This window comes from Erinaceus europaeus, chromosome 17, assembly GCF_950295315.1.
Source record: "Erinaceus europaeus chromosome 17, mEriEur2.1, whole genome shotgun sequence".
Lineage (NCBI taxonomy): Eukaryota > Metazoa > Chordata > Mammalia > Eulipotyphla > Erinaceidae > Erinaceus > Erinaceus europaeus.
Genome location: NC_080178.1, coordinates 74,238,245 through 74,265,754, shown reverse-complemented (window position 1 = coordinate 74,265,754; position 27,510 = coordinate 74,238,245). Strand labels below are relative to the sequence as shown.

The 27,510-nt window shown below is 51.8% G+C and overlaps 2 protein-coding genes across 2 annotated transcripts in view; one reads left to right on the top strand and one right to left on the bottom strand.

Moving 5' to 3' along the window:
• The window catches only part of USH1C (USH1 protein network component harmonin), a 47,190-nt gene extending 27,610 nt beyond the window's left edge, over positions 1 to 19,580 (bottom strand). Inside the window, 14 exon segments of the mRNA XM_060177073.1 lie at positions 394 to 518; positions 893 to 958; positions 2,716 to 2,858; positions 3,136 to 3,192; positions 3,322 to 3,381; positions 4,621 to 4,705; positions 6,387 to 6,481; positions 6,701 to 6,758; positions 7,238 to 7,262; positions 7,374 to 7,482; positions 12,506 to 12,644; positions 12,739 to 12,882; positions 13,828 to 13,895; positions 19,469 to 19,580. Of these exon segments, the coding sequence (XP_060033056.1) occupies positions 394 to 518; positions 893 to 958; positions 2,716 to 2,858; positions 3,136 to 3,192; positions 3,322 to 3,381; positions 4,621 to 4,705; positions 6,387 to 6,481; positions 6,701 to 6,758; positions 7,238 to 7,262; positions 7,374 to 7,482; positions 12,506 to 12,644; positions 12,739 to 12,882; positions 13,828 to 13,895; positions 19,469 to 19,504 (1,210 nt within the window). The 5' untranslated portion in view covers positions 19,505 to 19,580.
• A 2,105-nt stretch (positions 19,581 to 21,685) lies between these two features.
• OTOG (otogelin) overlaps positions 21,686 to 27,510 on the top strand; it is a 76,119-nt gene continuing 70,294 nt past the window's right edge. Inside the window, exons 1-3 of the mRNA XM_016185077.2 lie at positions 21,686 to 21,820; positions 22,265 to 22,325; positions 22,478 to 22,532. Of these exons, the coding sequence (XP_016040563.2) occupies positions 21,748 to 21,820; positions 22,265 to 22,325; positions 22,478 to 22,532 (189 nt within the window). The 5' untranslated portion in view covers positions 21,686 to 21,747. The remainder of the gene's footprint in view (positions 21,821 to 22,264; positions 22,326 to 22,477; positions 22,533 to 27,510) is intronic.

Genomic DNA, 27,510 nt, shown 5'->3' with positions numbered 1-27,510 from the left:
CTCACAGGGATGCAGGAGGGAAGCAGTAGGCTCCTCCCACAGTTGCCCCCAGCCTACCCCCAGCGCTGGTCCAGCAGGATTCCTAATATGAGCTTCTCCCCTACTTTCTAGTTTCTGTTTCATGATAACCCCACAAACGATTCATTTTCACAATAGTCAGTTCCCTCTTTAGTGGTCCACGGGCACAGGAAAAGGTTCTGCCTGACTGAATTTGGGTTTGGGGGAAGAGTCTGGAAGCAGGCCTGAAGACAAGGAAGACAGCCTGAGCCTCCCCCACCCCCACCCCATATCCTGGCAGACAGTGCTGGGCATGCGGCCGCCCTCCTGAAGGACACACAGACCCCAAGCCGCAGGCCTCGAGGAAGCCCTCTGGGGAGAGGGCATGGTACGTACACTTGGGTTTGCGGAGGGGGACGGGGTGCACCTCAGCGGTGATGGTTTTAGACGAGAGCAGCTGATCCCTGGAGCCCCAGTCTTCTTCCCACTGCTTCTTAAACTTCTCTTCCTCCTCCATGATCCTGAAACAAGAGTCCCATGACTGTGACTGGAGTAAGAACCTCAGCAGACCCACCTTCTGCCCAATGGAGCACCCCACCCAGCTGGTGGGGGGGGGGGCTCCTGGTCCCAGCACACCAGAGTCCATCCCTGTGCTCCAGTTATAAACTGGGTGTGAAAGCCATCCCAGGGATTATATAAGACTCTGTTGTAGGAGCCAGAGCATGATGGGTGCACTGGGATCGTGGAGTGGTTACAGACAAGGTGCAGCCAGCAAGGGCCAAAACAGGCAGCTTAACTGGATTTGGACGTGGCCTCTGGCCAGCCACACTCCCAAGGGCACACTCACACCCGCAGACACCCAGGTGCAGACACACAGGCAGGCCGGGGCACTCACTGCTCCATCTCCTTCCGGTATCTCTCATTCTCCTCTGCCGCCTTCTGGGCAATTTCCTTTTTCCTTCTGAAACACAAATGCAGTGCGGCTTGTTGGATTTTACAAAACACACCTTAGCTCTTGCTGGTGTGAGGCCAGATGCAACCTTTCTTTCAGCCTCCCTAGACGAAAGGATGCCTGGACCAGATCTGGGGGAGCGGAGGCCACAGAGGTTGGGCCTGTGCCTGTGAGCTCAAGTGTGCGAGCCCAGCTGGGCACAGATCCTGCAGCTGTGGGGGTATCCTCCATGCACCCACCCCAAACACTTACTGAAAGTGATTGACAAGGGGCAAATGGTCAGAGTGAGGTCCTTTCAGAGGACAGCCCCGGGTCTAGCCCAGGGCGGTGCCACAGGTCCCCCTCTCTACCTTTAAAGAAATTTAATTAATTTATTGAATAGAGATAAAGAAAATTTGAGAGGGTAAAGGGAGATAGGGAGGGAGGGAGAGAAAGAGAGATAGAGATAGATAGATAGATAGAGAGAGAGAAAGAGAGAGATGCCTGCCGCTCTACTTTGCCACTTGTGAAGCTTTCCCCCTGCAGGTGGGGACCAGGGGCTTGAACCTGGGTACTTGTGCACTCTAGTGTGTGTGCTCAACCAGGTGCACCACCACCTGCCTGCCCCCATCATTATAAATCAGAGCTGAGCAGTGCTCTGATTAAAAACATAAAAAAATAAAAATAAAAAGCAACTATCAATCGTTTGGTTGTCACTTGTAGTTCATGGATCTGCTAGTACATAGGCAGTGATCACTCTGAGATTCTTGGGTCTTAGGTCTAATTCTCTCTTTTTAAAAATATTTATTTATTCCCTTTTGTTGCCCTTGTTCTTTTATTGTGGTAGTTATTATTGTTGTTATTGTCGTTGTCATTGTTGGATAGGACAGAGAGAAATGGAGAGAGGCGGGGAAGACAGAGGGGGGAGAGAAAGACAGACACCTGCAGACCTGCTTCACCACTTGTGAAGCGACTCCCTACTCTCCGCAGGTGGGGAGCCTCAGGCTGGAACCGGGATCCTTAAGCCGGTCCTTGTGCTTTGCGACACACTCGCTTAACCCTCTGTGTTACCACCCAACTCCCAGGTCTAATTCTCTTGACAGCATCTGTGGTTCCCAACACCTAGTGAAACTCTGGTGCAAAATCTATCCTAACAGTCAAGGTGACGTTACTGTTTGCATCCAGTGACACAAAATTAGATAAAAAGAAGAAGAGGAAAAGAAAAAGGAGGTGGAGAAGGAAGAGAAGGAGGAGAAGGAAGAGAAGGAGGAGGAGGAGGGGGAGGAGAAAGAGGAGGAGGAAGAGGCTTGCCTTGCCATGTGTGAGATTCAGGCTTGAGCCTGGCCACCCACTGTATGGGGGGCGGGGGCTTGGGGCTGTTCCAGTAATATTGAGTTTTTGCCTCTGTCTGGCTCTCTGAAAAACTTGGCCTAGCAGGGCCAGGTGGTGGCACACCTGGTTGAATGCACACATTACAACGCCCAAGGACCCAGGTTCAAGCCCCTGCTCCCCACCTGCAGGGGGAAAGCCTCACAAGTGGTGAAGCGGGGCTGCAGGTGTCTCTCTTTCTCTTTCCCTTTCTATCTCCCCCCCATCTCTACCCAATAATAAATAAAAATACTTTTAAAATAAACTTCTGCTTAAAAAAAAAAAAGAGGAGGAGGAGAAGGAAAAGGAGAAGCAGCAGCAGCTGCCGCCTCTGGACCAGAGGGCAGGAAGCGAGCGGGCAGGATGGTGAGTGGTCAGAGAGGGCCGGGGAGCTCTGCTGGCCGGCCGGCCGCACTCACTGCCGCTCCATCTCCTGCTGCTCCTGGAGGATCTTGTTGGACTCCATGGCCAGCCGCTTCTGCATCAGGAGTTCCTGCCGCTGCAGCTCCCGCTGCCGCACCTCCGCCAGGCGCTCCCGGTCTGTCAAGAACAGCTCGCGGCCCTGGGGGGTGTGGGGGGGCTTGCTCAGCGGCCTGGGGAGCTGGGCTGTCTACTGCCACAGGGGCTGGCTGTCTGCTCGCTGGCTGATGTGCCCCTACCACCACCATCACCACAAGGGGAAGCAGGAGGCACCATGGCTCTTGTCTCTCATTCAAACCTCGCCTGTCTGGACTGTCAGGAGTTGCAGGGAAGGGGGCCCCTCTCCCTTCCTGGAAGTGCTAAGAGAGGTTGACAGGGGGCTGAGAGGGCAGGCCTGAGAGGGCTCATTCTGAACTCACCGCTCCAGCAACGATGGAGATGGTCAGGCTGCGGCTACTCTTCAGCACGTTCACGGCCTGTGGGGACAGAGGTGGCTGACTGAGGTCTGACGGGCCAGAGCAGCCCAGAGCGCCGGAGATGGTGAGAGACAGTCTCAGAGGCCACGGCAGGGCGTGAGGATCAGCAGCTGAGCACCCACTTCTTACCTCCTTGTGGTCCAGGTTGGAGAAGTCGATGCCATTCACCTCCACAATTTGGTCCCCAGTCTGGTGGAGAAATGGAGAGGGATCAGGGTGTTTGCTCACTATTGAGGGTCCTCCTCCTGCTCCTCCTCCTTGTTGTCCTCTCTTTCTTTCTTTCTTTTTCTTTCTTTCTCTTTCTTTCTTTCTTTGTTTCTTTCTCTCTTTCTTTTTCTGAATATATGTTTGCTTTCAAAACTTCAGTTTGGAGACAGAGAAACCCTTTGAGCTTCTCAGAGAGTAGAGGCCATGCCACAGTAATAACTGATGTAACAGCCAGAACCCACTGACCCCTTACACGGTGTTAAGCACGACTCTACATTATGTATTGAGTCACTTAAGTGACTCTCCAATGAAGCTGGTCACCCCCACTTTACAGCAGCAGGAACTGGAGCACAGCTGCAGGAGGTGACCTGACCCAGTCAGAGGGCAGAGCTTCAAGAAGCTGAGGCCCTCAGCCACACCAGTGACCTCATGAGCTTTGCTCATACTTTCTTTCGCTCTTAGTCTCTCTCTCTTCTCTCTCTCTTAACTTATTTATTATTGGATAGAGACAAAGAGAAATGGAGAGGGGGGTGACAGAGAGTAAGAGAGACAGAGAGACACCTGCAGCCCTGCCTCACCACTCGTGAAGCTTTCCCCCTGCACATGGGGACCAGGGGCTTTGAACCTGGAACCTTATGCACTGTAATGTGAGTGCTCAACCAGTGGCACCACCGCCTGGCTCTGATAATACTTTCCCTGGGCCTCAGTTTCCTCATTTTAAAAGGGAGCATGGTGATAATTCCTATATTGCAGAGTTCTTACACAGTCTAAAGGGTACAGAACAATGTCTACTTGAAATAAGCATTCCATGAGAGTCAACTTTGATATTTTTAAATTAAATAATTACTGGACAGGATAGAGAGAAACTGAAAGGGGAAAGAGAGATAAAGGAGTGAGAGAGACACCTTCAGCACTGCTTCACCATGCGTGAAGCCTTTCCCCTGCAGGTGGGGGTTGGGGGCTTGAACCTGGGTCCTCGTGCACTGTAACTTGTGCGTTGAACCAGGTGCACTGTTGTCTGGCCCCCCATCTCTGATTATTTTCACAGTACTCTCAAGCTCAGACCAAAGACTGTCAGAGCTAGAAAAGACTGTGGAAAGCATCTTTTGTCATCCTCTGAGTGGGTGAGTAACCAGGGACCCTCAGTCAGCAACTGCTGTCACAGTCCAACCTCATTTCCCCTCTGAAGCCCCCACAGAGAACCAGCCCAGGCCCCCTCACCTCCAGCCCCACTTCAGAAGACAGGGAGCCAGGCTTCACATGGCTGATGAAGATGCCAGGTTTCTGGACAGGCCCACTGGAAATGCTGGGAGGAGACAGGACGGGCAGGTGAGCTCCCGCTGCTGGGCGCTCACCCATCCTCAGTGCACGGCCCTTCTGCCCTGTGCGCTGTGCCCCTGCCTTGCAGGATGCAGGTGGCCATGCGTTTGGTCCCCAAGGCCCTCCATCTCCTAGCTAGCCAGCTTCATTTCCCTGTGGCCACGGCTAGAGAGAACTTGCTGTAACCCTCCCAAGCCCCCTTCCCTCCTGAGTGGGTAGCATGAGCTGTTTCCTCTCTTCCTGACACCTTTCCACTTACTGTTTAGACTCAAACACTATCTCTTCATGAGGATCTTAATACCTTTTTTTTTTAGCAGAGCACTGCTCAGCTCTGGCTTATGGTGGTACTGGGGATTGAACCAGTGTCATCACAGCCTTAGGCACTAAAGTCACTTTGCATAAGCATTATGATGCTATCTCTCCTGCCCTCTTCATAAAGTTGTTGTTGTTTTTTTTTTAATCATACTCCTTCAATCTCCCCTGAACTAAGCTAGCTGCTCCTTTCTTAGGTTAGGGTGCCTGCAGCCAGAGTGGCACTAGTTCTGTCATCCCTCTGGCCAAGGGCAGTGGCAGGTATCACGTATCAATCACATCGAGTCTAAGGATGCAGTTTAGAATTCTCCAGGCAACTGCCGCTAACTGGTCAGAGACAGTACAGGACAGGGCCCCCATCTGTCACCCCAACCCTAAGTGCGACTCTTGGAGAGTCCTTGCTACTCTGTGTTGCAACTACCTGTGTGGCTGTGACCCCTCGGGAGGTAGGAAACTGTATCACTTGCACCTGACTAGGAAGGGATGCCTGAAGGTGGACGAATGCAAACAGTGACTTCACTGACACGAGCGTCAATCTGGCACCTGCTATGACCACCACGTGGGCATTATCACTCCCAGTGTAGAAAGGGAGAAACGGAGGCTCAGTGAGGCTAAGAGACTCATCTAAGGTTCTAGAACTCACAGGTGGCAGAGCAGGGTCTGGAAGGTCTGTCTGTACTGCAGCACCTACATGCTTAACAAGAACATTCTGTGTGGCTCAGTGCTGGCCTGCAATTCCCTAGCTACTTTTTTTTTTTTTTTTGCCTTCAGGGTTATTGCTGGGGCTCAGTGCCAGCACTACACCTGGCAACCATTTTTTTCTTTTCTTCTTTTTTTATTTTATTATTGGATAGGACAGAGAGAAATTGAGAGAGGAGGGGGAGAGGGAGAGAGAAAGACACTTACAGACCTGCTTTGCCACTTGTGAAGCACGGTCCCTGCAGGTGAGGAGCTAGAGGGCTCGAACCCAGATCCTTGTGCAGGTCCTTGTGCTTTGTACTATGCGCGCCACCACCCGCCACCCACCTGCCTGGCTGTCTCTTTAGAAAACCCAGGAGGTGATCAGTGACAAGAGAACTGTCACAGAGCAGCAGCCACACAAGCCCCCTTTCAAGTGACTCAAGGACTCACCAAGGGAACATGTCTCTGCCTTTGGGCCTCAGTTTCCACATATGTAAAATGGGACGTATTTGTGCCGTCTTTCTGACCCTCCAGGGCTACTGGGACGGGATGTGGGGAACCAGAAAGTACTGTCTCACCAGTGGATGGATATCTCATCAAAAGTGGCGGAGAGAAAAGAGAGAAGAGCTCTGGACCTCTGGGTGAGTGAGTCCCAGGAGGGTCCTGCCACCCACCTGCAGCCAAGGCCCCGGGAGCCCACCAGGCTGATGAAGACCTTCTTCTCCTTCTTGTCTGGGTTCCCAAGGGAGCCCAAGCTACTCCGCCCACCCTGGAAGCGAGAAAGGGGAGGGGTCACTGAGTGTGTCTGTGTGCACAAGGCCTTCAGGCTGGACAACACCGTCCCACCGCGCCCGACTACCAGGCTGATGTAAGTGTCATTTCAGGGCCATATCAGGACCACATCCCTAGAGCAAGCCCTCCTCCTCCTCAGGATCCACTGTCACTCTTGGGACCGTCCCATGCAGAACCCACCGTAGACAGTCCTCACCCCAGACTCTGACACAAACTGGTCCACGTACTGCCATTTGAGGGGCTCGTCAGGAGAACTGAGTGGCAAGGCAAGAAGAAGAAGGAGAATTATCATTGCTCTTGTTTTTTAAAATATTTATTTAATAATTTATTCCCTTTTGTTGCCCTTGTTTTATTGTTGTAGTTATTATTGTTGTCATCGTCATTGGATAGGACAGAGAGAAATGGAGAGAGGAGGGGAAGGCAGAAAGGGGGAGAGAAAGACAGACACCTGCAGACCTGCTTCACCGCTTGTGAAGCGACTCCCCTGCAGGTGGGGAGCCGGGGGCTCGAACTGGGATTCTTCCGTGGGTACTCGGGCTTTGCGCCATGTGTGCTTAACCTGCTGCACTACCGCCTGATTCCCGAAGAAGGGAATTATTAAGCAGAGATGTTGGAGCAGGTCCCAGATATGCCACATCTGGACCCTGTAACCATGCTGCCCAGGGGCAGTGTTGGTCAGACCCCAGGGCTGACCCCACAGGGAAGGGTCACAGCAGAGGAGCGTCCAGCTCACCTCTTCACAGGGATCAGGCCGATGTCTGTGTGGAGAAAGGCATGGTGGTGAGGGTGGCGCCTGGCCCTCCTTCCCTCCCCAAGAGCTGGGTCCCCATCAGAACACATGCCACCCCATGCCCGGTGGCCTCACTCACGTCTCACTTTGATGGACACGGTCTTCTTGGTTCGGATGAGATTGATGACCTCCTCGTGGGTGCAGGAAGAGACGGAGTAGCCGTTGATCCGGACAATCTCGTCCCCTATCTTGGCCACAGAGAGAGGGAATGAGCGTCAGTCTCAGGGACTAGCAGGCAGCCGGGCAAGCAGCCAAGCAGGCTCACCACCAGAGGACCCAGGGCTGTTCTCAGGACTCAACCTGGGGGATCCACCCCACCCTCCCCCATCACCCTGGTGTAGGAGGACAGAAGGACAGTGGTCGGAAGACAGGGGTCTGAGGACAAGTGGCAGAGGCACTGCAAGTAGTCTTCTGCCCCATTTTTTCTTTGTATTTCATTAGTTTCCAGTTGATTATATACATACATACATGTATACATATTATTAGTGGCTTGAGATTAGCAAGATTTTAATATAACAGGGATACAATTCCACACAGTTCCCACCGCCAGAGTTCCATGTCCCATCCCCTCATTGGAAGCTTCCCTATTCTTTATCCTTCCAAAAGCATGGATCAAAATTCTTTTTTTTTTTTTTTTTTTTGCCTCTAGGGTTATCACTGGGATTCGTTGCCTGCACCATAAATCCACTGCTCCTGGAGGCTTTTTTCCCCTTTTGTTGTCCTTGTTGTTGTTTATCATTGTTGTTATTATTGTTGTTATTGCTGTCATCATTGGATAAGACAGAGAGAAGTGGAGAGAGGAGGGGAAGACAGAGAGGGGGAGAGAAAGACAGACACCTGCAGACCTGCTTCACCGCCTGTGAGTGGAATCCTCCACAGGTGGGGAGATAAGGGCTCGAACCAGGATCCTTGAGTCAGTCCTTGTGCTTTGTGCCATGTGCACTTAACCTGCTGCACTGCAGCCTGGCCCCCTCAAAATTCTTTTTGAGGTGTAGAAGGTGGGAGTTCTGGCTTCATTAATTGCTTCTCCGCTGAACATGGATGTTGTTCTGCTCCATTTTCTAGTGGTGGAAGTACAGAGGTGTGTGTGTGTGTGTGTGTGTGTGTGTGTGTGTGTGTGTGTGTGTATACACTCAAGACTCTACTGCATCTCGCCTCTGGTGTCCCTGGAATGTCGCTGCAGCATCCGGGCTCTGGAATCTACTCAAAGACGACTCTCACCTGGACTCAAGCTGCTCTTCCTGGTCTTTGTCCCCCTGCCCCGACCTGACCAGCAGGCTCTCCCATCTCTGTTAATCACTGTGGCACTGTGACTGAGTTGAGGCAATTTCCATGGTACTTGACTCAAGCTTATATCCCTCTCCCTCACATGCAGTCTCTTTTTGATAGAAGCACGATGTCCATTTTAGCTCTGTCGTGGCCCTGACCTCTGCATTCCTGTTCTGGGAGTGAGCAAAGGGCAGCCCAAACGAACGTATGGTGTGGACATCAGGTGCCCTGGGCTCAAACACCTGCTGGTATTCTCACTGGCTCCAGGATCCTGGTTAAGCCTCTTGGACTTTCCAGACCTTAGTTTTCCTTATCTGTCAAATGGGAAAATGCAGTCATTGCACAGGTGAAGCTGGCTGGCACATGGACTGCAGAAAATACCCAAACACATCTGTGTTATGCTAATCCTTAGCCCAGAGAGTCCTCTCCTCAGGGTGTAGGTCTCCCAGACTAGGAGAGATAGGGGCTAGGGTGGGAGTGGAGGCAGCCAGGCCAGTCATGAATTCAGACCTGTGAGGAGATTGCCCCCTGCTGGCCACTGCTACTCCAAGCACCCTAAGCTCCTCACCCAATAAAGGCCAGACTAGAGGCACCCACCCACAGTAACTAAAACCAAGGCGTGAGGAGGTGATACTTTGTGTGAGGTCACACAGACTTTAGCTGCAGAGTAAGCATGAGATCTTGGCTGCTCTGTCCTGCCTGAGATCAGCACAAGTGTGCTGGAGGTTCACACTGCTGTGTTCAGGCCATCGGTAGATTAGGTGTGCAGCTGGGCTCTGTGCGGCCCTGGTGGGGGCTGCCTGAGAAGCCCAGTAGCCTACTCCACCCACAACACCCCCACAGAGTCCTCATGATCCCTGAACATGTTCCTTCTGAGCCTGGACACAGACCTCAACCTCTTCAGGGGCCTGGCAGGAATGGCCCCTGGGGGCTGCAAGGATGCCATGGGGAGGGGCTCCCCACAGAGCTCTCCAGACCAGCTCCTTCACTCACTCGTCAGAACACCTCTGCATCTCTAGTGTGAGATGAGACAGCACAGGTGAAATGACTAGTTCCAGGTCACCCCACTGGAAAACATTTCCCTGGGGTCTGACTGAGGTCAGGTCTCCCTGAGGGATAACAAACAGTGTCTCTTGGGCATCTGGAAGTAGAAAAGAGAGTAGGAGAGAGTGTGAAAGACACTTGCACTGAATCTTCCTTCAGTGTGACAGGATGCTGAACCTGGTGTGTGCACGTGGCAAAGCAGTGTGTAGTGCAGGTGAGCTATTTTGATGGAAGAAGAAAAGAAAGCCACCTGGCCAAACTGGACTGCGGCTCCCTGCCTCCTGCCTTCTCTGGCTTTTGCTCTCAAGTCCTGTGGGAAAGGCAGGGATTGGCCTGCCCATTTTATAGCTGGGACAGCACCTGGCAACATTCTCCAGCCCCAGGCTACATAGGAGCCTACGTGGCACAGGTTGCCCTATGCTGGATGGAGGATGTGAGTTCAGTCAGGACGCTGGACTCTGTCTCCAGCAGGGGGCCAAGAGCAGAGAAAGGAGAAGAAGAGTCCTTTTTTTTTTTTTTTTTTAATCTTTATGTATTGGATAAAGACAGCCAGAAATTGAGAGGAAGGGGAAATAGAGAGGGAGAGAGACAGAGAGATACCTGCAGCCCTGCTTCACCATTTGTGAAGCTTTCCCCCTGCAGGTGGGGAGCAGGGGCTTGAACCTGGGTCCCTGAGCATTGCAACATGTGCACTCAACCAGGTGCTCCACCACACATCCCCTGGTGGGTCTAAACCCCCTCAGTCCACAGCCCAGCCTCACAGGCTCTTTAGTCCAATCAGGCTGTCTGAATAACTTTCTAGAATCTTCTCCCAGTTGCTCACAGGCATGAGATCATCCCCAGAAACATAACTCCAGACACGTCAATGGATTCAGATGTTTTTCCTAAGCTCCCCTGAGAGAAGTCCCCTGTCCAGTCCCTGAGGGAACATGCCGGGGGACCCCAGTCAGAAGGATTCCCACAGGGCGCCCGGATCGGGTTGCAGGCTCCACTTTCTCCCCCCCACCCCCACTGCTGCAGGGAGCCCGGCAAAGGACCCTTTGTGCCAGGCCTTGGTGAAAGGACAATCAGAGGGTCAGGGGCACAAAGGAGAGACGAGCCCGTCAGGCTGGGTCAATAATTCATAAGCCTGAGAAACAGGCTGGGCGGCAATACTCCACGTTTCATTAAAATACCCTGATACCCCCCGCCCCCCCCCCCCCCCCCCCGCATCAAGGCATGAGGAGAAGTGACTGTCTGAGGTGGGGTGGGGGAGAGCTCAGTCTGTGGGGAGGGGGGGTCTTCGGTGACGCCCGGAGAAGAACTCATTGTGCTTCCTCCTCTGGCTGTACTTCTGGGCTGGAAAATGTGCCGCAGAAGAGAGGGAGAATGAAGGGGCTGAAATTTCAGATGCCACCGGCGAGCCGTGAGACAGGGATTTAGAACAAAGCGATGTCTGTCAGCTCCCAGTTTCCACCTCCTGGTCTGTGGTGTATTGTACCATCATCAGCCTCTGGGGCCCAAAGCCCCTGGCCCAGCAGCTGGGATCAGGATGTTGATAACAAACAGGCTGGAAGGGGCTGGGAGCGGGGGTAAACTGTGTGTATGTGTGTGTGTGTGGGGGGGTGCTTTAATCTGAACTTCAACAACTCAGCTCGCAACTCAGGCAGGAGAGAGACCTGGAGGGCTGCCCATCTCTGCTCAGACACTGAGGTGTGGGAACCCCAGGGGAGAGACCTGGGGTGCTGAGGAGAGACCCCTGGGCCTGGGCTTGGGAATCAGGGGAGCTGGGTTCAAATCTCTTCTCTGCCACTTACTGACTGTGACTCTAGTCAAGTCTCTAAGTTTCTATCAACTCTGTGCAAGGGGAGGGTCCTGCCAAGGTCCATGGAGAGATGCTTGTGACTGTGTCACCTGGCACCCTGTATGTGGCCTGTTGTCTCTCTTCTGCTACACACACACACACACACACACACACACACACACACCCCACTTGGGAGTCAGGTACTGCTAACAACCTTTAGACTGTTCATTCACGGGTCTCCCATGAGTTAGGTAGTATTGTTGCTCTTCCCATCTTAAATGATTTTTAGATTTAATTTTTAAAAAATCTATTTTAAATATTTTAATTTATTTGCTGTTGGATAGAAACAGAGAGAAACTAAGAGCAGAGGGTGGGGGAGATAGAGAAGGAGAGAGGCAGAGAGACACCTGCAGCCCTGCCTCACCACTCCTGAAGCTTTCCCCCTGCAGGTCCTCACAGGGGCTTGAACCCAGATCCTTATGCACTACAATGTGTGCGCTTAACCAGGTGTGCCACCACCTGGGCCCGCTATTCTCATCTTAGAGATGAGGAAATTGAAGTGTGCGGTTAAGTACTTTCACTAAAATCACACAGCTGGTGTAGAGCCTGTGCTCTGAAGCACCGAGCCAGCCCCAGACCTGTGGTTCCTTCTCTTCTGGTGCAAGGCCACATGGCCAAAGCCCCAGGTTCCAGGGCAGGACCATGCTACTGCTTCCAGAAGTCAGGGGGGTGGGAGTGACAGGTAGCGGCGGTGGCTGTAGCTGGGAGCCAGGTTACCAGCTGGATGCAAAGAACAGGCAAGTGGCCTGGCAGGTGGTGCAGTGCACTGGGCTTACTGGAGGCTCTGAGTTAGGTTGCTGGCACTGTGTGTGTCTGAGCGATGTTTTGGTTCTTTCTCTCTTAATAAATAAAGCCCCCCACCCCCTTTGGACAGAAAACAAGTAATTGCTTGTAGCTTGATTTCTAAGGGCCCGAGGAAAACTTGGTCGTACACATCAACCTTTTCTTCTCCAAGAGGGTCAGATAAGAGGTGACTGCTTCATGCCACAGTCTAGGGAGGGGAGGAGGGAAGCCCCCCCACCCATGACTGCCCCGGCCCAAGTCTCGCTGCTCACCTGGAGCCCAACGCTGTCTGCCTGGCCACCTTTGATCAGGTAGGAGATGAAGAGCCCACAGCTGAACTCGAGGCCCCCACGCACGCTGAGGCCAAGGCCTTCGGGATGCATACGGTCCAGACGCACCTCCTTCAGCTTCCTGCATGGAGGGGAGAGTGGGGTGGAGCCCACTACTGAGCCACCCTGCCCACCCCCCACCCTCCTTCTAGCCTGGCAGCTCCCTGCCCGCACACCTGGAGCGTCGGGGCGTCAGCTGGTCATATTCCACCTGGTGCTTCAAGGGGATCAGGGGCCTGATGGCGTCAAACAGCGGCAGGCGACTGGGCTCGTTGATGACCAGCTTCAGGTCTCCCACCAGCACGGCCACGTCCATGGTCCTGGGGAGACACCCACCAGATCTGGACTGGGTCTCCACCCTCTGGGCCCGAGGACGCCAAGTCTGGGCCGGGTGGCTCAGAGGAGCTGTGTTCTCTCACTCGAGTATCATGAGGAATCCAGTGAGGAAGTTAACAAGTGAATGGAATCAGGGCAGGATTCAAGGTCGGTCTTGCCTGTTTCTGAAACCTGGGATTTTTTTTTTTCTTGTTGTTGTTCTTTATTTTTCTTTTTTGCTTCCAGGGTTATTGCTGGGCCTTGGTGCCTGCACCACGAATCCACTGCTGCTGGCAACCATTTTTTCCATTTTATTAGACAGGACAGAGAGAAACTGAGAGGGGAGGGGAGGGGAGGTAGAGAGAAAGACAGACACTTGCAGGTCTGCTTCAGTGATTATGATGCTTCTCCTCTGCAGGTGGGGAGCTGGGGGCTCAAACCCAGATCCTTGCTCGGGTCCTTGCACTTAACCAGATGTGCCACTGCACACACCCCCCCCCCCCATCAGTTTCTGTTTCTATAGAATAAAAGTCACTGAGAGCAGTGTGTTCATCCTGCAGGCACTGAGCCTAGTGAGAAGCCTGCCCTGATGCCAATAAAAATACTGTCTACCAGGTCAGTCCAAAACGCAGGTGAGGAGTGGCCAGGGAGGTGGCGCAGTAGATAAAAAAGCAGGTGTGGGGGGGTGCAAGAGGCAGCCTGCATTTGCTGTCCCCTGCATTGGTCACACTCTCTCAAGCCTCTCTGGTTAATTCTCTCTGAGCCAAAACTCCTCCCTCGAGCAAACTCAGGGCAGCGGCCAGTCTGTCTTGTTCGCGTGTGTGTGAGCACAGAGCGCTCGTGTGAGTATGTGCTGAGCCATGAGAGGTGTCACCAGGCTCCTCTTTGCTCTGGACACAGGTAATGGTGGTCTGAGGAAATTGCCCCCCTCCAAACACATTCACACTTACTGGTGGTACATCCGAAGAACGTCATAGAGATAGTCCTTCTCGGCATCATTTTCAATCAGAAAATCCACCTGGAAACCCCAACAGCAGAATTACAGGTTTTGGCCCAGTGGACCCTGCGGAGGGATGGGATGGGGTTCACCCATGGGACTGGGGACAAAAGAGGCCAAGAGAGAGACTGGGAGACTAGCCCACACATCAGACCCTAGTAGACCACCCCCACATAACCCATTTAGACCTGGCCGGGCTGAACTTTGTCCCCAGGCACATGCAAACACATCCAGGTGAACCCCAAAGTGACAGGGACACCCCTCACCCCATGAACAGAACCACCGTGTGCCTTGTGCCTATGTCCCAGTGTCAGCTCCAAGGTGTGGCAGGAGGCCACTGTCCTACCTGATGGTGACTGTAGTGGCGGATAACTGCTCTTACAAAGGACTTGGGCCACTCACACAGATGGCACATGCCACTCTCCAGAAGCACGCCACCACTGAGTTATTCTGTGACGCCACTGCCGGGGTAAGTGCCCCCTGGCTGGCCCAAGTGAGAGTTAGTCCTGACTTCTGTCCACTGCTCGGCCTCCTGACCACTCCTTCCCCTCCCCAGGGGGTGAGTCAGGTTACAGCATTTCATCTTGGTTGACGTCAATGGTTGGGACTCTAGGGTCAGGGTCAGGAACTGTCTCCTTAACGCCGTAGTCCCAGGGAAGCGGCTGGTCTGGGAGCCCTGGATTCCAGACCATGGGGTGGCCCAGACGGATCTCTCCTCACCGCATCTTTGCTCTCTCTTTAGACCCAGACTGAGCAAGGCGACAAGGTGGAGACTCAAGGGATTGTTGGTCCCTTCCCACCCTATTCTCCAGGCCCAGTGTGGCCCAGGATCTGTCCTGCGAAGAGAGAGAGTGAGAGACCACAGCACCAAAAGTTCCTTCAATGTGGTGGGAGCTGGGCTTGAACCTGGGCCAAGTATATGGCAAAGATATCCAAATGAGCTATTTTTCTGGGCCTCTAATTAGTTTTTGGAAGAGAACCAGAGTATCTTCGCCTCTCTCTGTGGGCATCTCAGGGTTTAATAAGAGCGGGGGCAGTCTGTCCCGATACACACACACACACACACACACACACACACACATACACACACACACACACCATGGCATGCTAGGCCAAACCTTAAGATTTCTGGCTTCAGCAGGGGACACAGAATACATATGTTCATAGCTGCACAATTAAAAAAAAATTTATTTATTTATTCCCTTTTGTTGCCCTTGTTTTATTGTTGTAGTTATTATAGTTGTTGTTATTGATGTCATCATTGTTGGATAGGACAGAGAGAAATGGAGAGAGGAGGGGAAGACAGAGAGGGGGAAGGAAAGACAGACACCTGCAGACCTGCTTCACCACCTGTGAAGCGACTCCCTTGCAGGTAGGGAGCCAGGGGGTTGAACTGGGATCCTTACACGGGTCCTTGTGCTTTGTGCCACCTGCTTTTAACCTGCTGTGTTACCGCCCGACTCCCCAGCTGCACAATTTTTTAAAGCCAAAACCTGGAAGTAACCCAGGTGTCCAACAGTAGATGAGTAGCTGAGAAAGTTGTGGTATAAGCTACTCAGCTATTAAGAATAATGAGTCCACCTTTTCAACCTATCTTGAATGGAGCTTGAAGAAATTATGTTAAGTGAGATAAGCCAGAAAGATAAAGAAGAATATGGGATGATCCTACATATAAACAGAAGCTGAGAAAGAAGAACAGAAAGGGAAAACAAAACAAAACTTGGACTGCATTTGGAGCACCGCATCAAAGTGAAAGGCTCTGGGGCTGGGAGGGTAGCTTTTAAGCTCCTGTGTAGAGGGGTGGGCATAGGGACACAGCTCTATTGTGGTGTGACCAGTGTTAATCTATACTCCTGCTATAGTCTTATAAATCACTATTTGAAAAAAAAAAGAAGAAAGCTAGAAACTGTACTCTTATGAAAAAATAATTAATTAATTAAAGAAAAAAAAGTAGGTTTCTTGTCTCCACCTTTAGAGGGAAAGGCCAGACCCCCTTTCCTTCTAAAAGCGGGGCTCCAGAGCTGGGACCTCAGCCAGAGGCCCTGCCAGAAGTCAGGCCAACCGACAGGAACCAGTCTCCCTCTGGGCAGCAGCAAAACTTAGCTCTTTACCCTGATATCTGCCCATCTCACCAGCTAGTGGTCTGTCACTCAGATCCTGAGTTTCACTTTCATTCTAGACCCCAACACTGATGTGGGGTTCTGGGAGATTGGAGCCCACACCCAGCAAGCCCCCTCCCCACCTGAGTCTGTGCCTCTCTGTGTCCTCACCTGTCTCATCTGAACACCTCTAAGGTCCATTTCCCACCACGTTCACTCCCTAGCTCCTTCAAAACATTTTATTTATTTTATTTTAATGAGAGAGACAGAGATGGTGAGAGAGGCCAGAGCACTGCTCAGCTCTGGCTTATGGTAGTGCAGGGGATTTAAACTGGGACCTCAGAGGCTCAGGCTGTCTCTCCAGCTCCATAATTTCTACCTGCTGCTCCTCAAAAAGGCATTATTGCTACTGGGCACTTCACGGTATTCTTACTTGATTATTTGTGACTGTCTTTCCCATCAGGTCTTCAAGAGGATAGGGATTTTGCTTTGCCAGCCAACTGTCTGGCATACAATCAGCTCTGGGTCAGTATTTATTGCATGTGTACATGCACGGTCGTGTGAACGAATGGTGGTGATCGATCAGCATATTCCTAGAAAGCTTCTTACTTAATGCCTTCCCCCCCCTCCCCAGAAGCCGGGCCTTGGGCAGGGTTCACAACAGATACTCATCACTGTGTGACTGACTGCCCTACAGGCAATAAATACTTCTTGAGCAAATGAGTAACTGAATTCCCATAAGGCACAGCTGCAATGAACAGAGGGGCAGGCTGCCTCTCTGGGGGAGAAGCAGGAGCCCCCTCTCTCTGCTGGGTATCTTCCCAAGTCCTGACACTGGGAAGGGTGTGCTCATGCAGTTGGTGGCTTTGGGGAAAGTGAACCAGCACAGACGAACCCGCCGCTGATGCCTGGAGAGCTCGGTGTCACCATTTACCCAACAGGGAGCCAGTGCCCAGAGCAGCACTACTCCAATTCCTATTCAGTTCCACATACTGGTATGGCCCACCTCACCTCACAGGTGAGGAGACTAACAAATGCTCAGAAAGATGAAGTGCCAGTGAGTGACAAAACTGAGATGTGACCCCAGGTCTGTCTCTCTTCAGATAATAGACAACACTAGTAGACATCGGATGAGGTGTCTGTCACTAAGTGCCAAGGATGACCTAACCCTACACAAGTCCAGGTCTCACCTGGCTCTCGAACACAGCTTTTTCCTGAGTACTTGTGTCATGGTCCTGTCACAAACCAGAGAGCCGAGGCACAGAGAGGTTAACAACCTGCCGAAAGTCACATAGCACTTTCCAGGACCACAGCCTTTTTAAAAAAATTTTTTTAATATTTATTTATTCCCTTTTTTGTTGCCCTTGTTTTATTGTTGTAGTTATTATTGATGTCATTGTTGTTGGATAGGACAGAGAGAAATGGAGAGAGGAGGGGGAAGACAGAGAGGAGGAAAGACAGACACCTGCAGACCTGCTTCACCGCCTGTGAAGCAACTCCCCTACAGGTGGAGAGCCAGGGGCTCGAACCGGGATCTTTCCACCGGTCCTTGCACTTTGCGCCACCTGCGCTTAACCCGCTGCACTACCGCCCAACTCCCAACCACAGCCTTTTTAAGACTACCTCCACCAGCTAAGGATTTAGATTTCTTCCAGAGGACACCCTTGTTCAGAAACATGACGGGAGGGACATCTATAAAGCAATCAGCAGCAAGCCCCACCCAGGGTGCCTGTGTGCCCCCAGCTCTGCATGCTGTCATCTCTCTCTGGGCCTCACGTGATCTCCAACCTGGGAGGGGAAGGCTGCCCTGCACTGCCTCCGTAGCAGCAGGGCACAAAGTCCAGCCCGGGCCATGCCCAGATGGTGTCTGCCCCGCCCGCCTGCCCACACACATGGGCATTAATAGGTAATGACTTTCAACGAGGAAGAGCAGGGCAGTGGAAACAGAGGCCTGAGGCCTTTTGGAGACAAGCAGGGCCCAGCTCAGAGAAACAGGGGCTGACCTGGGCACCTGACACGTGAGACCCCAGATGTCATTCTCTCAAGAGACACAAAGACCAGTGGCACACAGGAAGCCAGCAAAGGTGGACCCGACCTCGTTTTCGGCGCAGGGCAGGATGGTGAAATTTAAACCCCAGTCCTGTGGGGCAGGGGGGGAGGGAGGGCTGAGTCTTCCTGAACCCTACACTCACGCAATGTCCTCAGCGGCTGGAGTTTCTGCCCTCATGTTCCTTTGCCACAGAGCGACCCTGGACAGTCTCCTGCCCCTCACCATCCCTTGCTCCCCAAACTCCTGCTGAACTCTGCTCTCTCTCAGCCAGAGGATGCCCGGCCTCGCTGTAGGAGCCTCCTGCCAGCATGAGCAGCCCCCTCTGGGCCCCCACCAAACCTTGAACCCCACACTCAGCACCATGTGTGGGCAGTTCTGAGCGGGAGGTTCCCTTCCCTCCCACCTGCATGAACAGCAATTTGAGGAAATAGACCAGGCAGGTCTGGCACAGAGACACGACTGAAATTATGTTTATTTGGTGACCGAGTGACACCCTGGCTCTTGGTCCCTGTGGCCTCTTCAGTCCCCAGCTCCTCCAGCTCTCAGGGGCCTCTCTGTGGGAAGACAGGGGTTCAGCTCTCAGACCTAGCCTACTGAGGCCCCCTCGGGCCTGGGAGGGTGTTCGACTTGGTCGAATACACTGTTCTTTGGGCTCTGGGAGGCCTCAGGGCGCACAGTTGTGCAGGCAGGGCCTGTGATGGCTCCAGGTACTCCCAGCATTAGCCATAGGCTCTGGGGGTCCCAAAGCTCATGGAAAGGGCCCTCAGGACGCCTCGGAAGCTCTTCTCTGACTTCAGGAACCGGGTAACCCTTGACCAGCCCCAAAAGCAATCCCGGACACGCCCTGGCGGAACCCAGCAACTTTTAGCTGTAGCCGCAGAGTGGGACCCCAGAGCCGCCCACCCCCTAGCAGGGACACACACCAGGGAAGATGTGGCTCTGTAGGTTCTGGGTGACTCCCCCTTAGGCCCCACCCCACCAGTCCTCGGCTGTTTCTCAGATCCTAAGAAGTGTCCCTAAGTGTGGCGTTTTGAGATGAAAAACAAAACCTCATTCCTACCGGTCCTCTGCTCTCAGACATGCCCCTGACCATGTCCACAGACTCCCACAGCCCTCTGCTGGGTGCTGAAGGAGGAGGAAGGGGGATGTGCCCACTATCGGACATCTCAGGCCAGCCTGGAGGGAATCCCAAGCCCAGAGCAATCCCAGCCCAAAGAGGGCAGAAGGAGAAAGCACACTCTGAAGACAGCTGTCCCCACACTTGCAGTTCCAGTGCCCCCACTCTCATTTTACTGGAGTGAGTGGGTGGGGGCTGCAGCGGCCAACCAGACACCCCAAGGCGGTCCCAACCCACCCAGGACCTCAGCTGAGGGTCTCCACCTCCTGACGCCCCTGCCCGGAACTCCGGGGTCCTGGGCGCCTGAAGGTCCCCTCGCAGTTCTCACCTTGTGCCGGAATTCTCGGGCCACTTTGCGGTCCATGGCTGGGCTGGATCGAGCAATTTTGCTGCACAACTTGCCACAGGAGAGGTGACGGAGACCCGCAAGGCCAGAGCGGTGTGGGCGGGGCCTGGGGCTGAGGGGCGTGTCCAGATCACGTAGGGGGCGTGGCCTGGGCCTGGCAGGACGGGGTCTGGGGCTGGGGGCGGGGCCTCCTGAAGGCCCGACACACCTGTCCTGAATCCTGACTCCGCCCCCTGCGCCCTGGGAGCCAATGGCGGTGAGTGTGTCTGAGGTTGGGGGCAGGCACCGCTCTAGGAATGGCTGCTGAGCACTCAGACTTGGAGGAAGAAGGGAGACATGGACAGGAGTTTGGGGCTTTTTTTTTTTTTAAGGAGGTGAAACCATTTTGATTTGTGTTAAAATACTACCTATTTCAAGATGTAACTATCTTCCGGAGAAGACTCTTAAAATATGGGGCATACTTTAAGCCTTTGTGGTAACTGGTTGAGCCCAAGATAAAAAGGATAGGGTCCGTAAGATTTTTCAAGTTAGGCTGGGGAGACAGCAGAACGGTTCTGCACAAGATTTCCATGCCTCCCGAGGCTCCAAAGTCCCAGCTTCAACCCCCAGCACCACCATGAACCAGCGCTGAGTAGTGCTCTGGTCTTTCTCTCTGTATTTTTTTTATCTTGTTAAAATTAAATAAAATATTAGGGGTCTGGAGGTACCACAGCAGGTTAAGAGCACATGGCGCAAAGCGCAAGGGCCATTGTAAGGATCCCAGTTCAAGCCCCTGGCTCCCCACCTGCAGGGGGGGTCGCTTCACGGGTGGTAGGTGGCTGTCTTCCTCTCCCCCTCTCTGTCTCCCCCTCTCTCGATTTCTCTCAGTCCTAACAACAGCAACAGTAATAATAACGACAACAACAAGAGTAACAACAAGGGTAACAAAATGGGAAAAAATGGCCTCCAGGAGCAGTGGATTCGTAGTGCAGGCACCAAGCCCCAGCAATAACCCTGGAGGCAAAAAAAAAAAAAATTAAACCAAGTATTAAAATGTATTTTCAAATGTTCAGGAAAAGCACACAAAATATGTCCCCTTTCAACTAACTCCATAGAATCTTTTCATTTCTTATATAGGTCATGTGACTTTTTCATATTTAGACGATTAGCAGAGAGACAGGTGCCCTTATGGAGAGGAATACAGTCCATTAACAGTCCCCCTGATTCTGCTCTTATGTGACCAGTCCCCCCACAGATGTTTCTTAAAATGCTCTCCTCTTAATTTTGGAGGCAAAACACTGAATCCTGATTCTCCTCTCCCAGGTACTAGTCTGTCCAAAAACTTCCTGCAAGAATTGTGCTCTCACACATTCAGTCACCAGAATTTTAAGGTTCTGTTCTTGGTTCTCGTCTCTTCACCTTCCCATCTGTACCCTTGGCCTCATACTCTGTGTAGATGGCTGTGTGTTATTTAGTTTTCATTAAATTCCCAAGACAATGGGCAGCGAGGAGTAGAAGCCTCACTGATGCATTGCATTGAGTGGGGCCTTCCAAAACCCAGAGCCCATGCCATGCATTCTCTGGGGCCGGCAGCACCACTAGCATTGTCTGCAAAGCCTGGCACCTGCGTTTGTAGCATTTAGGTGGTTAAAAGAATACTGCACATACCTCACAAAATGGCAGCTGTGTCTGTGCAAGCTGGGCTGTGATGGGAGCAATCACACAGGGAATGTGTAGCACATCTGTCATATTGCTAAGCTGGAGCCTGAGCTAGGCTGGACTTACAGAGGACTAAGTCACCATCCACGCCCTGGAGGTGCTCAAAGCTGAAGTTGGAATGGGAACTTGGGGCCCCAGGGAGAGGTTGGGGTGAGAGGTGGTGGGGATGCCAGCTAGAATCCTGTAGGTTCCACTGTTACTAGCTTCTGAGTGCTCAGTGGTCTATAAAAGGAAAACCCAGCTGCCGTGGGCCTTTGAGGGGTCGTGGTGCTGTGACTGTCCAGGGAACTTAGGGCAGACTAATCTGAGTCTGGCTGTCCTGGAGGAGAGGCAAGACACAGGTGAAGAAAGACCCAGACTTAGCTGTCTCAGGACCCCAAATTATGGTAATGAGGGGCAGTCCTGCCGCTCTAGCTCGGGGAGGAGCTGAGTGCCTGGGAGGAGGGGCCCAGGGAAGCTGGGGCCAGAGATCCCAGAGCCGCCACTGAGGGGAGATGTGACCCTGAGCTCTCCAGGAGAGACACTTCCGACCCTTCTGAGCTCCAGTCCCCCACTTGAGCTCCATGGGCTCCCGGACCCTGAGTCCCCGGCCACTTGTGCTCTGCCTGCTGCTTGCTGGCCTCTGGCTACCTTGGGGTGAGTGTCTCAGTACTGAGGGGTGTGACCCAGGGGAGACCGAAGCTTGGGAGAATATTGAGGGGAATGGGCCTGAGCAAGTTGGAGAGAGGCAGGAAAGAGAGAGGTTTGGGGAAAACAGAGGGACAGCCAAGGAGTGAGTGGGGAAGGGGCAGGGAAGGGAAGGGAAGAAACAGTCCGGGGAAAGGGCTCCCAAGCCAGGCCTGGTGGGAGAGACAGAGGGAGCAAGGGACAGAAGTGGGACCCAGGCTAGGGGAGAGATAGAGATCTTGAGGGCAAAGAGTCTCGGTGGAGGAGGAGAAAGGGTTGAAGAAGGCAGTAGGGAGAGGAGTTATGGAGCTTGAGGGGCTTTATGGAAGGGCAAGGGGACACAGGTGGGGGTCCAGTGTTGAGAGGTTCAGCTAAGGGAGGCAGAGCTTGACTGGCGTGTAACCCCCCCTCCAGCGGCAGCACCCGCACCCTGGGGCAATGCAGAGTGGCCACCTGAGCCAGCCTGGGATTCCAGGTGAGTACAGCCTAGCCTGCGGCCCCTCCACGGCTCAGCCTTGACTCCCTGAGTTGGCTTCAGCACACAGTGTGGAGCAGGGTAGGCCTTGTGGTGGTGGGAAGTGTGGTTCATCCCTCCCCAATCTGTCTTGTTTCTCATTTCACCCACAGCCATCAGGAGGAGACCCTTGCCATGGAAGATGCTAGAAGAGCAATGGAAGGCCAGGTAAGGGGAGTCTGGGAAGGGGAGGGGTGGCTCTGGGCAGGAACATATTTCTCTCTGGGTCTGAGTCTGACAGGGAGGCCTATAGTTCACAGGAGAACTGTCCCTGGAGTCCATCCATCCTCCCTTCCTTCCTCTCTCTCTCTTTTTTAATATTTCATTTATTTGTTTATTGGGGTAGAGACAAAGAGGAGAGTGGAGAGATAGAGGGGGGAGAGACAGAGAGACACCTGCAGCCCTGCTTCACCACTTATAAAGCTTTCCCCCTACAGCTGGGGTCCAGGGACTTGAACCTGGGTCTTTGTGTATTGTAGCATGTACACTCAACCAGGTGTGCCACCATCTGGCCCCTCCTGGAGTTCTTCATAAGGAAACAGGCAATGAAGTATGCACATTCACAGGACTCTCCTCCCCCTCTTCCTCTCCCCTCCTCCTCCCTTTCCCTTTATTTATTTATTAGTGATTTAATAATTATTAACAAGATAAAATAACAGGGGTATAATTCCACACCGTTCCTACCATGAGAGTTCCATGTCCCATCCCCTCCATTGGAAACTTCCCTATTCTTTATTTCTCTGGGAGGATGGACCAAAATTCTTTATGGGGTGCAGAAAGTGGGAGGTCTGGCTTCTCTAATTGCTTCTCCACTGGACATGGATGTTGGCAGGTCAATCTATACCCCCGGCCTCCTCCTCCTCCTTCTTCTTTTTAAAAATCTTATTAAATTTTTTTTATTTATTATTGTATAGAGACAGAGAAATTGAGAGTGAAGGAGGGGAGAGAGAGAGAGAGAGAGAGAGAGACCTGTAGCCCTGCTTCACCACTCATGAAGCTTTCCCTCTGTAGGAAGGGCCAGGGGCCTGAACCTGGGTCCTTGCACACTGTAATGTGTGCACTTAACCAGGTGCACCACTGCCTGGACACTTCTTGTCCCAATCTGAATTCTTAGGGCCCTGTAGACAGCTATTTATTTATTTATGACAAACACTTGTTCTCCCAGGGAGAAATTCTTAGGGCCCTGTAGTCAGCTATTTGTTTATTACAAACACTTTTTCTCCTAGGTTTGATCATAAAATAGCCGAGCTCTCCCTCCCCCAGTGAGAGTGGGAAGGTGAGGGTTGAAGCGGAGTTCTCTATTCCTCTGTATCCTGAGCTGTGCTGCAAACAGGCTTCCCTGAGAAGGGAGACTAACAACTGAGCTACCTGGTGGGAATTGCAAAGCAGAGTTGATGGAGAAGTAGAGCCCTGAGCTGCTCTCTGCTGAGTGATGACCTTGGCCTTTTGCTCCCGGGGTCTTCTCTGGGGAGCTGGTGTTGCATCCTTGCCCTTTGTCAAACATCTTTGGTTTCTGGATCAGGTAACTCGGCCTCTCTTTCTCACCTTGGCCTGCAGTTGCCTTTCCATAGCCACAGACGTATTACAAACCCACCTTTCTATTGCTAGCTGCCTCCGTCGGGATCAGCTCTGGGTGCTTCTTGTGTCAGCAGGCTGGGGAGCATTGTGGGCGACAGCGGGTGATATGTCCCAAGTACCTGCTCTTTGGAAATAGATGCGGAGATCAGGGTAGGAGTGGGCACCATTTTCTCTTCTATAGAATGTCCAGGGGCTTTTATTTCTCACTTTGCTGTTTACCCAGCTCACCTCCATCCCACCCCACCCCACCCCAAGTTCTAGGACCACCACAACAGGTGTAGTCTGAGTGGGATGATGATGCAGACTGCTGTTGTCTAAGATGGGAAGACCCAGGTGGATGGGGACTTTCTGGGTTTCCAGAAAACAAGTAGAGACAGCTTATTCCCCTGTACTATGACTGCAGGGGAATAAGAAGTGGGCAGTGGCGCACTCGGTTAAGCACTCATGTCACCATGCATGAGGCCCTGGGTTCGAGCCCCTGATCCTCACCTGCAATGGGGAACACCTTATGAGCAGTGAACCAAGTCTGCAGGTGTCTATTTTTCTCTCCCCCTCTCTATCTTTCTTCCCCTCTCAATTTCACTCTGTCCTGTCAAATAAAAATAGAAAGTAGGGGGAAGGAAAAAAAAAATGCCGCCAGGAGCAGTGGATTTGTCATGCTGGCACCAAGCCTCAGTGATCACCCAGGAGGCAATGAAAAAAAAAATCAGAAGCCCTGAGTTTCAGAGGGGGGCAGTGATCCATAGCCAGTCCTCCTTCTGTGCTGGATTCTGGAGTGGCCCCTCCCTCCTTTGCCATAGGGCAGCCTCTGGACCATGAAAGCCCAGCAGGCTTCTCACATTTCTCCTTAGAGCCAGGAAGGGGTTGGAGTGACCTACCTATAAAGGAGTGGGGGGAGTGAGCCCATCAGCTGCAAAGTGAAGCTGAGGACAATCCCAGGGCTTCAGTCTGAAAGGCCCTGCCTCATCAGGGGAGAAGGAGAGGCTTTGCCTCCACAAGCAGCCCACCTTAATTCCAGGCTCCTCACTCCTGTAGAGCTCAGGCATTCTCTAAGCAGTTGATGGTGAAGACCAGGAATCTGTTGTCTTGTTGGCAAATGTACTCTTTCTACATTTGTCTATGCAAAACACAAATGTATTATGACTTATCCTAAAACCCAGTATGAACTGAGTGGGGAAAAATGAAAAATGCTATTTACACAAGCCTTCAATCTAACTGAAATATACTTCTCCCCTCACCTATTGCTATAGGCTAATATCCACAAATGTGTCACTTGTGTCTGTGACTAGCACTTTTAGGAATAACAGATATTTTTCATATCATCTTATACTTCTTTTTATTATTTTATTTATTGGATAGAGACAACCAGAAATTGAGAGGAAAGGGGAGAGAGAGAGAGAGAGAGAGGCAGAAAGATATCTGCAGCCCTGCTTCACCACTTGTAAAGGTTTTCTTCTGCAGGTGGGGACTAGGGGCTTGAACCTGAGACTTTGTGCATCGTAACATGTGCGCTCAACCAGGTGTGCCTCCACCCAGCCCTGATCTTACACTGCTTGATAGTTCTAGATGTCTTATCCTCACATCTTCAAATTTTTGATAGTGATAAGAACTACTGCTATGTCTTTCTTATTTCTCTACCTGTTAATGAAGAGACAGAGATGTTACTAAAGTGCCCACTTTTGTAGATTACTTCCATAAGTGTATTGCAATGTAATTTATTTTCTTTGTAATCGTATATATTTAGTCTTGGGCATTTAAAAAAATCACTCTGAGAAGAGGTATGTCAGCTTCACTAGACTGTCAAAGGGAGATCATGACATTAAAATAATAAAGAATTCCTGGCCTATTATGAAGAGAAGTCATTTGGACACTTTTTTTTTAAGAAAAATATTTTTAAGGTTTTTAAAATTTTTTATTTATCTATTTATTGGATAGAGACAGCCAGAAATCTAGACAGAAAAGGGAGATAGAGAGAGAGAGAGAGAGAGACCACTGCAGCACTACTTCCCCACTTGCAAAGCTTTCCCATGCAGGTGGGGACCACGGGCTCGAACCCGGGTCCTTGTGCATTGTAATGTGAGCTCAACCAGGTGCACCACCACTGGGTCCCTGGACACAGTTTTTAAAAACTTCCCCTAGACAATAGTCTCAATTTGCAACAGTATCTGCTGCCCTTCAACTCCAGTCTCGAGCCACATCAGAGACATAAGCTCTTGGGTTTCATTAAGAACTCTGGGGGACCAGGTGGTGCTTCACCCAGCAGAGTATTACCATGTGAGAGCCTGGGTTCAAGCTCCTGGTCCCTACCTGCTGGAAGGATGTTTCATAAGCAGGGGAGCAGTGCTGCAGGTATCTCTCTTCTATCTCCCTCTCTGTCCTCCCAGCCTTCTTTGTCTCTCATCCTCTATAAAAAAAATAAGGAAAGAAAAGGAATAAAAAGGAAAGAGAAAAGAAAAGCCACTGGGAATGGTGGAGTCTTGTGCACACAAAGCCCCAGTAATAACACTGGAGACAAAAAATAGCCAACTTTTTGGGGAGTCTTTGGGATGTTGGTTGTAACTGTTTTCTTTCTTTTTCAAATTATTTTTAACTAAGTTAATTGATTATTGGATAGAGACAGAGAGAAACTGAGAGGAGAGGAGAGAGAGAAAAGGAGAGAGGAAGAGAGACACCTGCAGACACTTGTGAGGCGTCCCCCCCTGCCGGTCGGGAGCTGGGAGCTTGAACCTGGATCCTTGTGTGGGTCCTCGCACTTAGTACTATATGCACTTAACCAGGTGCCCCACTGTCTGGCCCCCTTCAGGGCCTCGGTCTCGGTTCCTCAGAATCAGAAGGGCCTGGTGTCAGAACTAGCCGTCTTCATGACTGAAAACACATGGTATTCAGGCCAGGCCTCATTTTATGTGTTTTGTGTCTTGGGAAACGAAAAGATGGAGGTTTGCTCTGGAAAATGAGATTTCACAGACTTGCTTTTTGCCTGTATCCTCCTCAGATCAGCAGGCTCAGGAAGAGTCCTAGTAACTAACAGCATGGAGCTGATGTTTAAGGCCTAGGAGGGAGGATAGTTAGAAGAACCCAGAAAGGAAGGTTGGGGTGGGATTGCAGTGAGATGTCCTCCCGGCCTGGGGTGAGGGGCTACTTTTGTCTCTTAGCTCTGTGGTGAGGGGAGTTTTGTGCTGGGTTGTGGAGGAGACAAACTTTACTAGGGAGACAGGAGGGGAGGTAACAGGGATATTGGAACGTGGAGAGGAGGGTCCTGTTGAGGCCACAGAACTGAAGCACCACTGGGCAGGTAGAAACAAGGCCTTTACTCTTGAGTCCAGAGAAAGCTTGAGAACTCTCTTTTTGGGGGCCTGGCAGTGACATACCTGGTTAAGCACTCACATGACAGTGTACAAGGACCCAGGTTCGAGCCCCTGGTCCCCACCTGAAGAGGGGGAAAGCTTTATGACTGGTGAAACACTGTTGCAGGTGTCTCCCTGTCTCTCTTCCTCTCTGTCTTACCCTTCCCTGTCGATTTATGACTGTCTATATCCAATAAATAAATAAATATAATTAAGAAAAAATT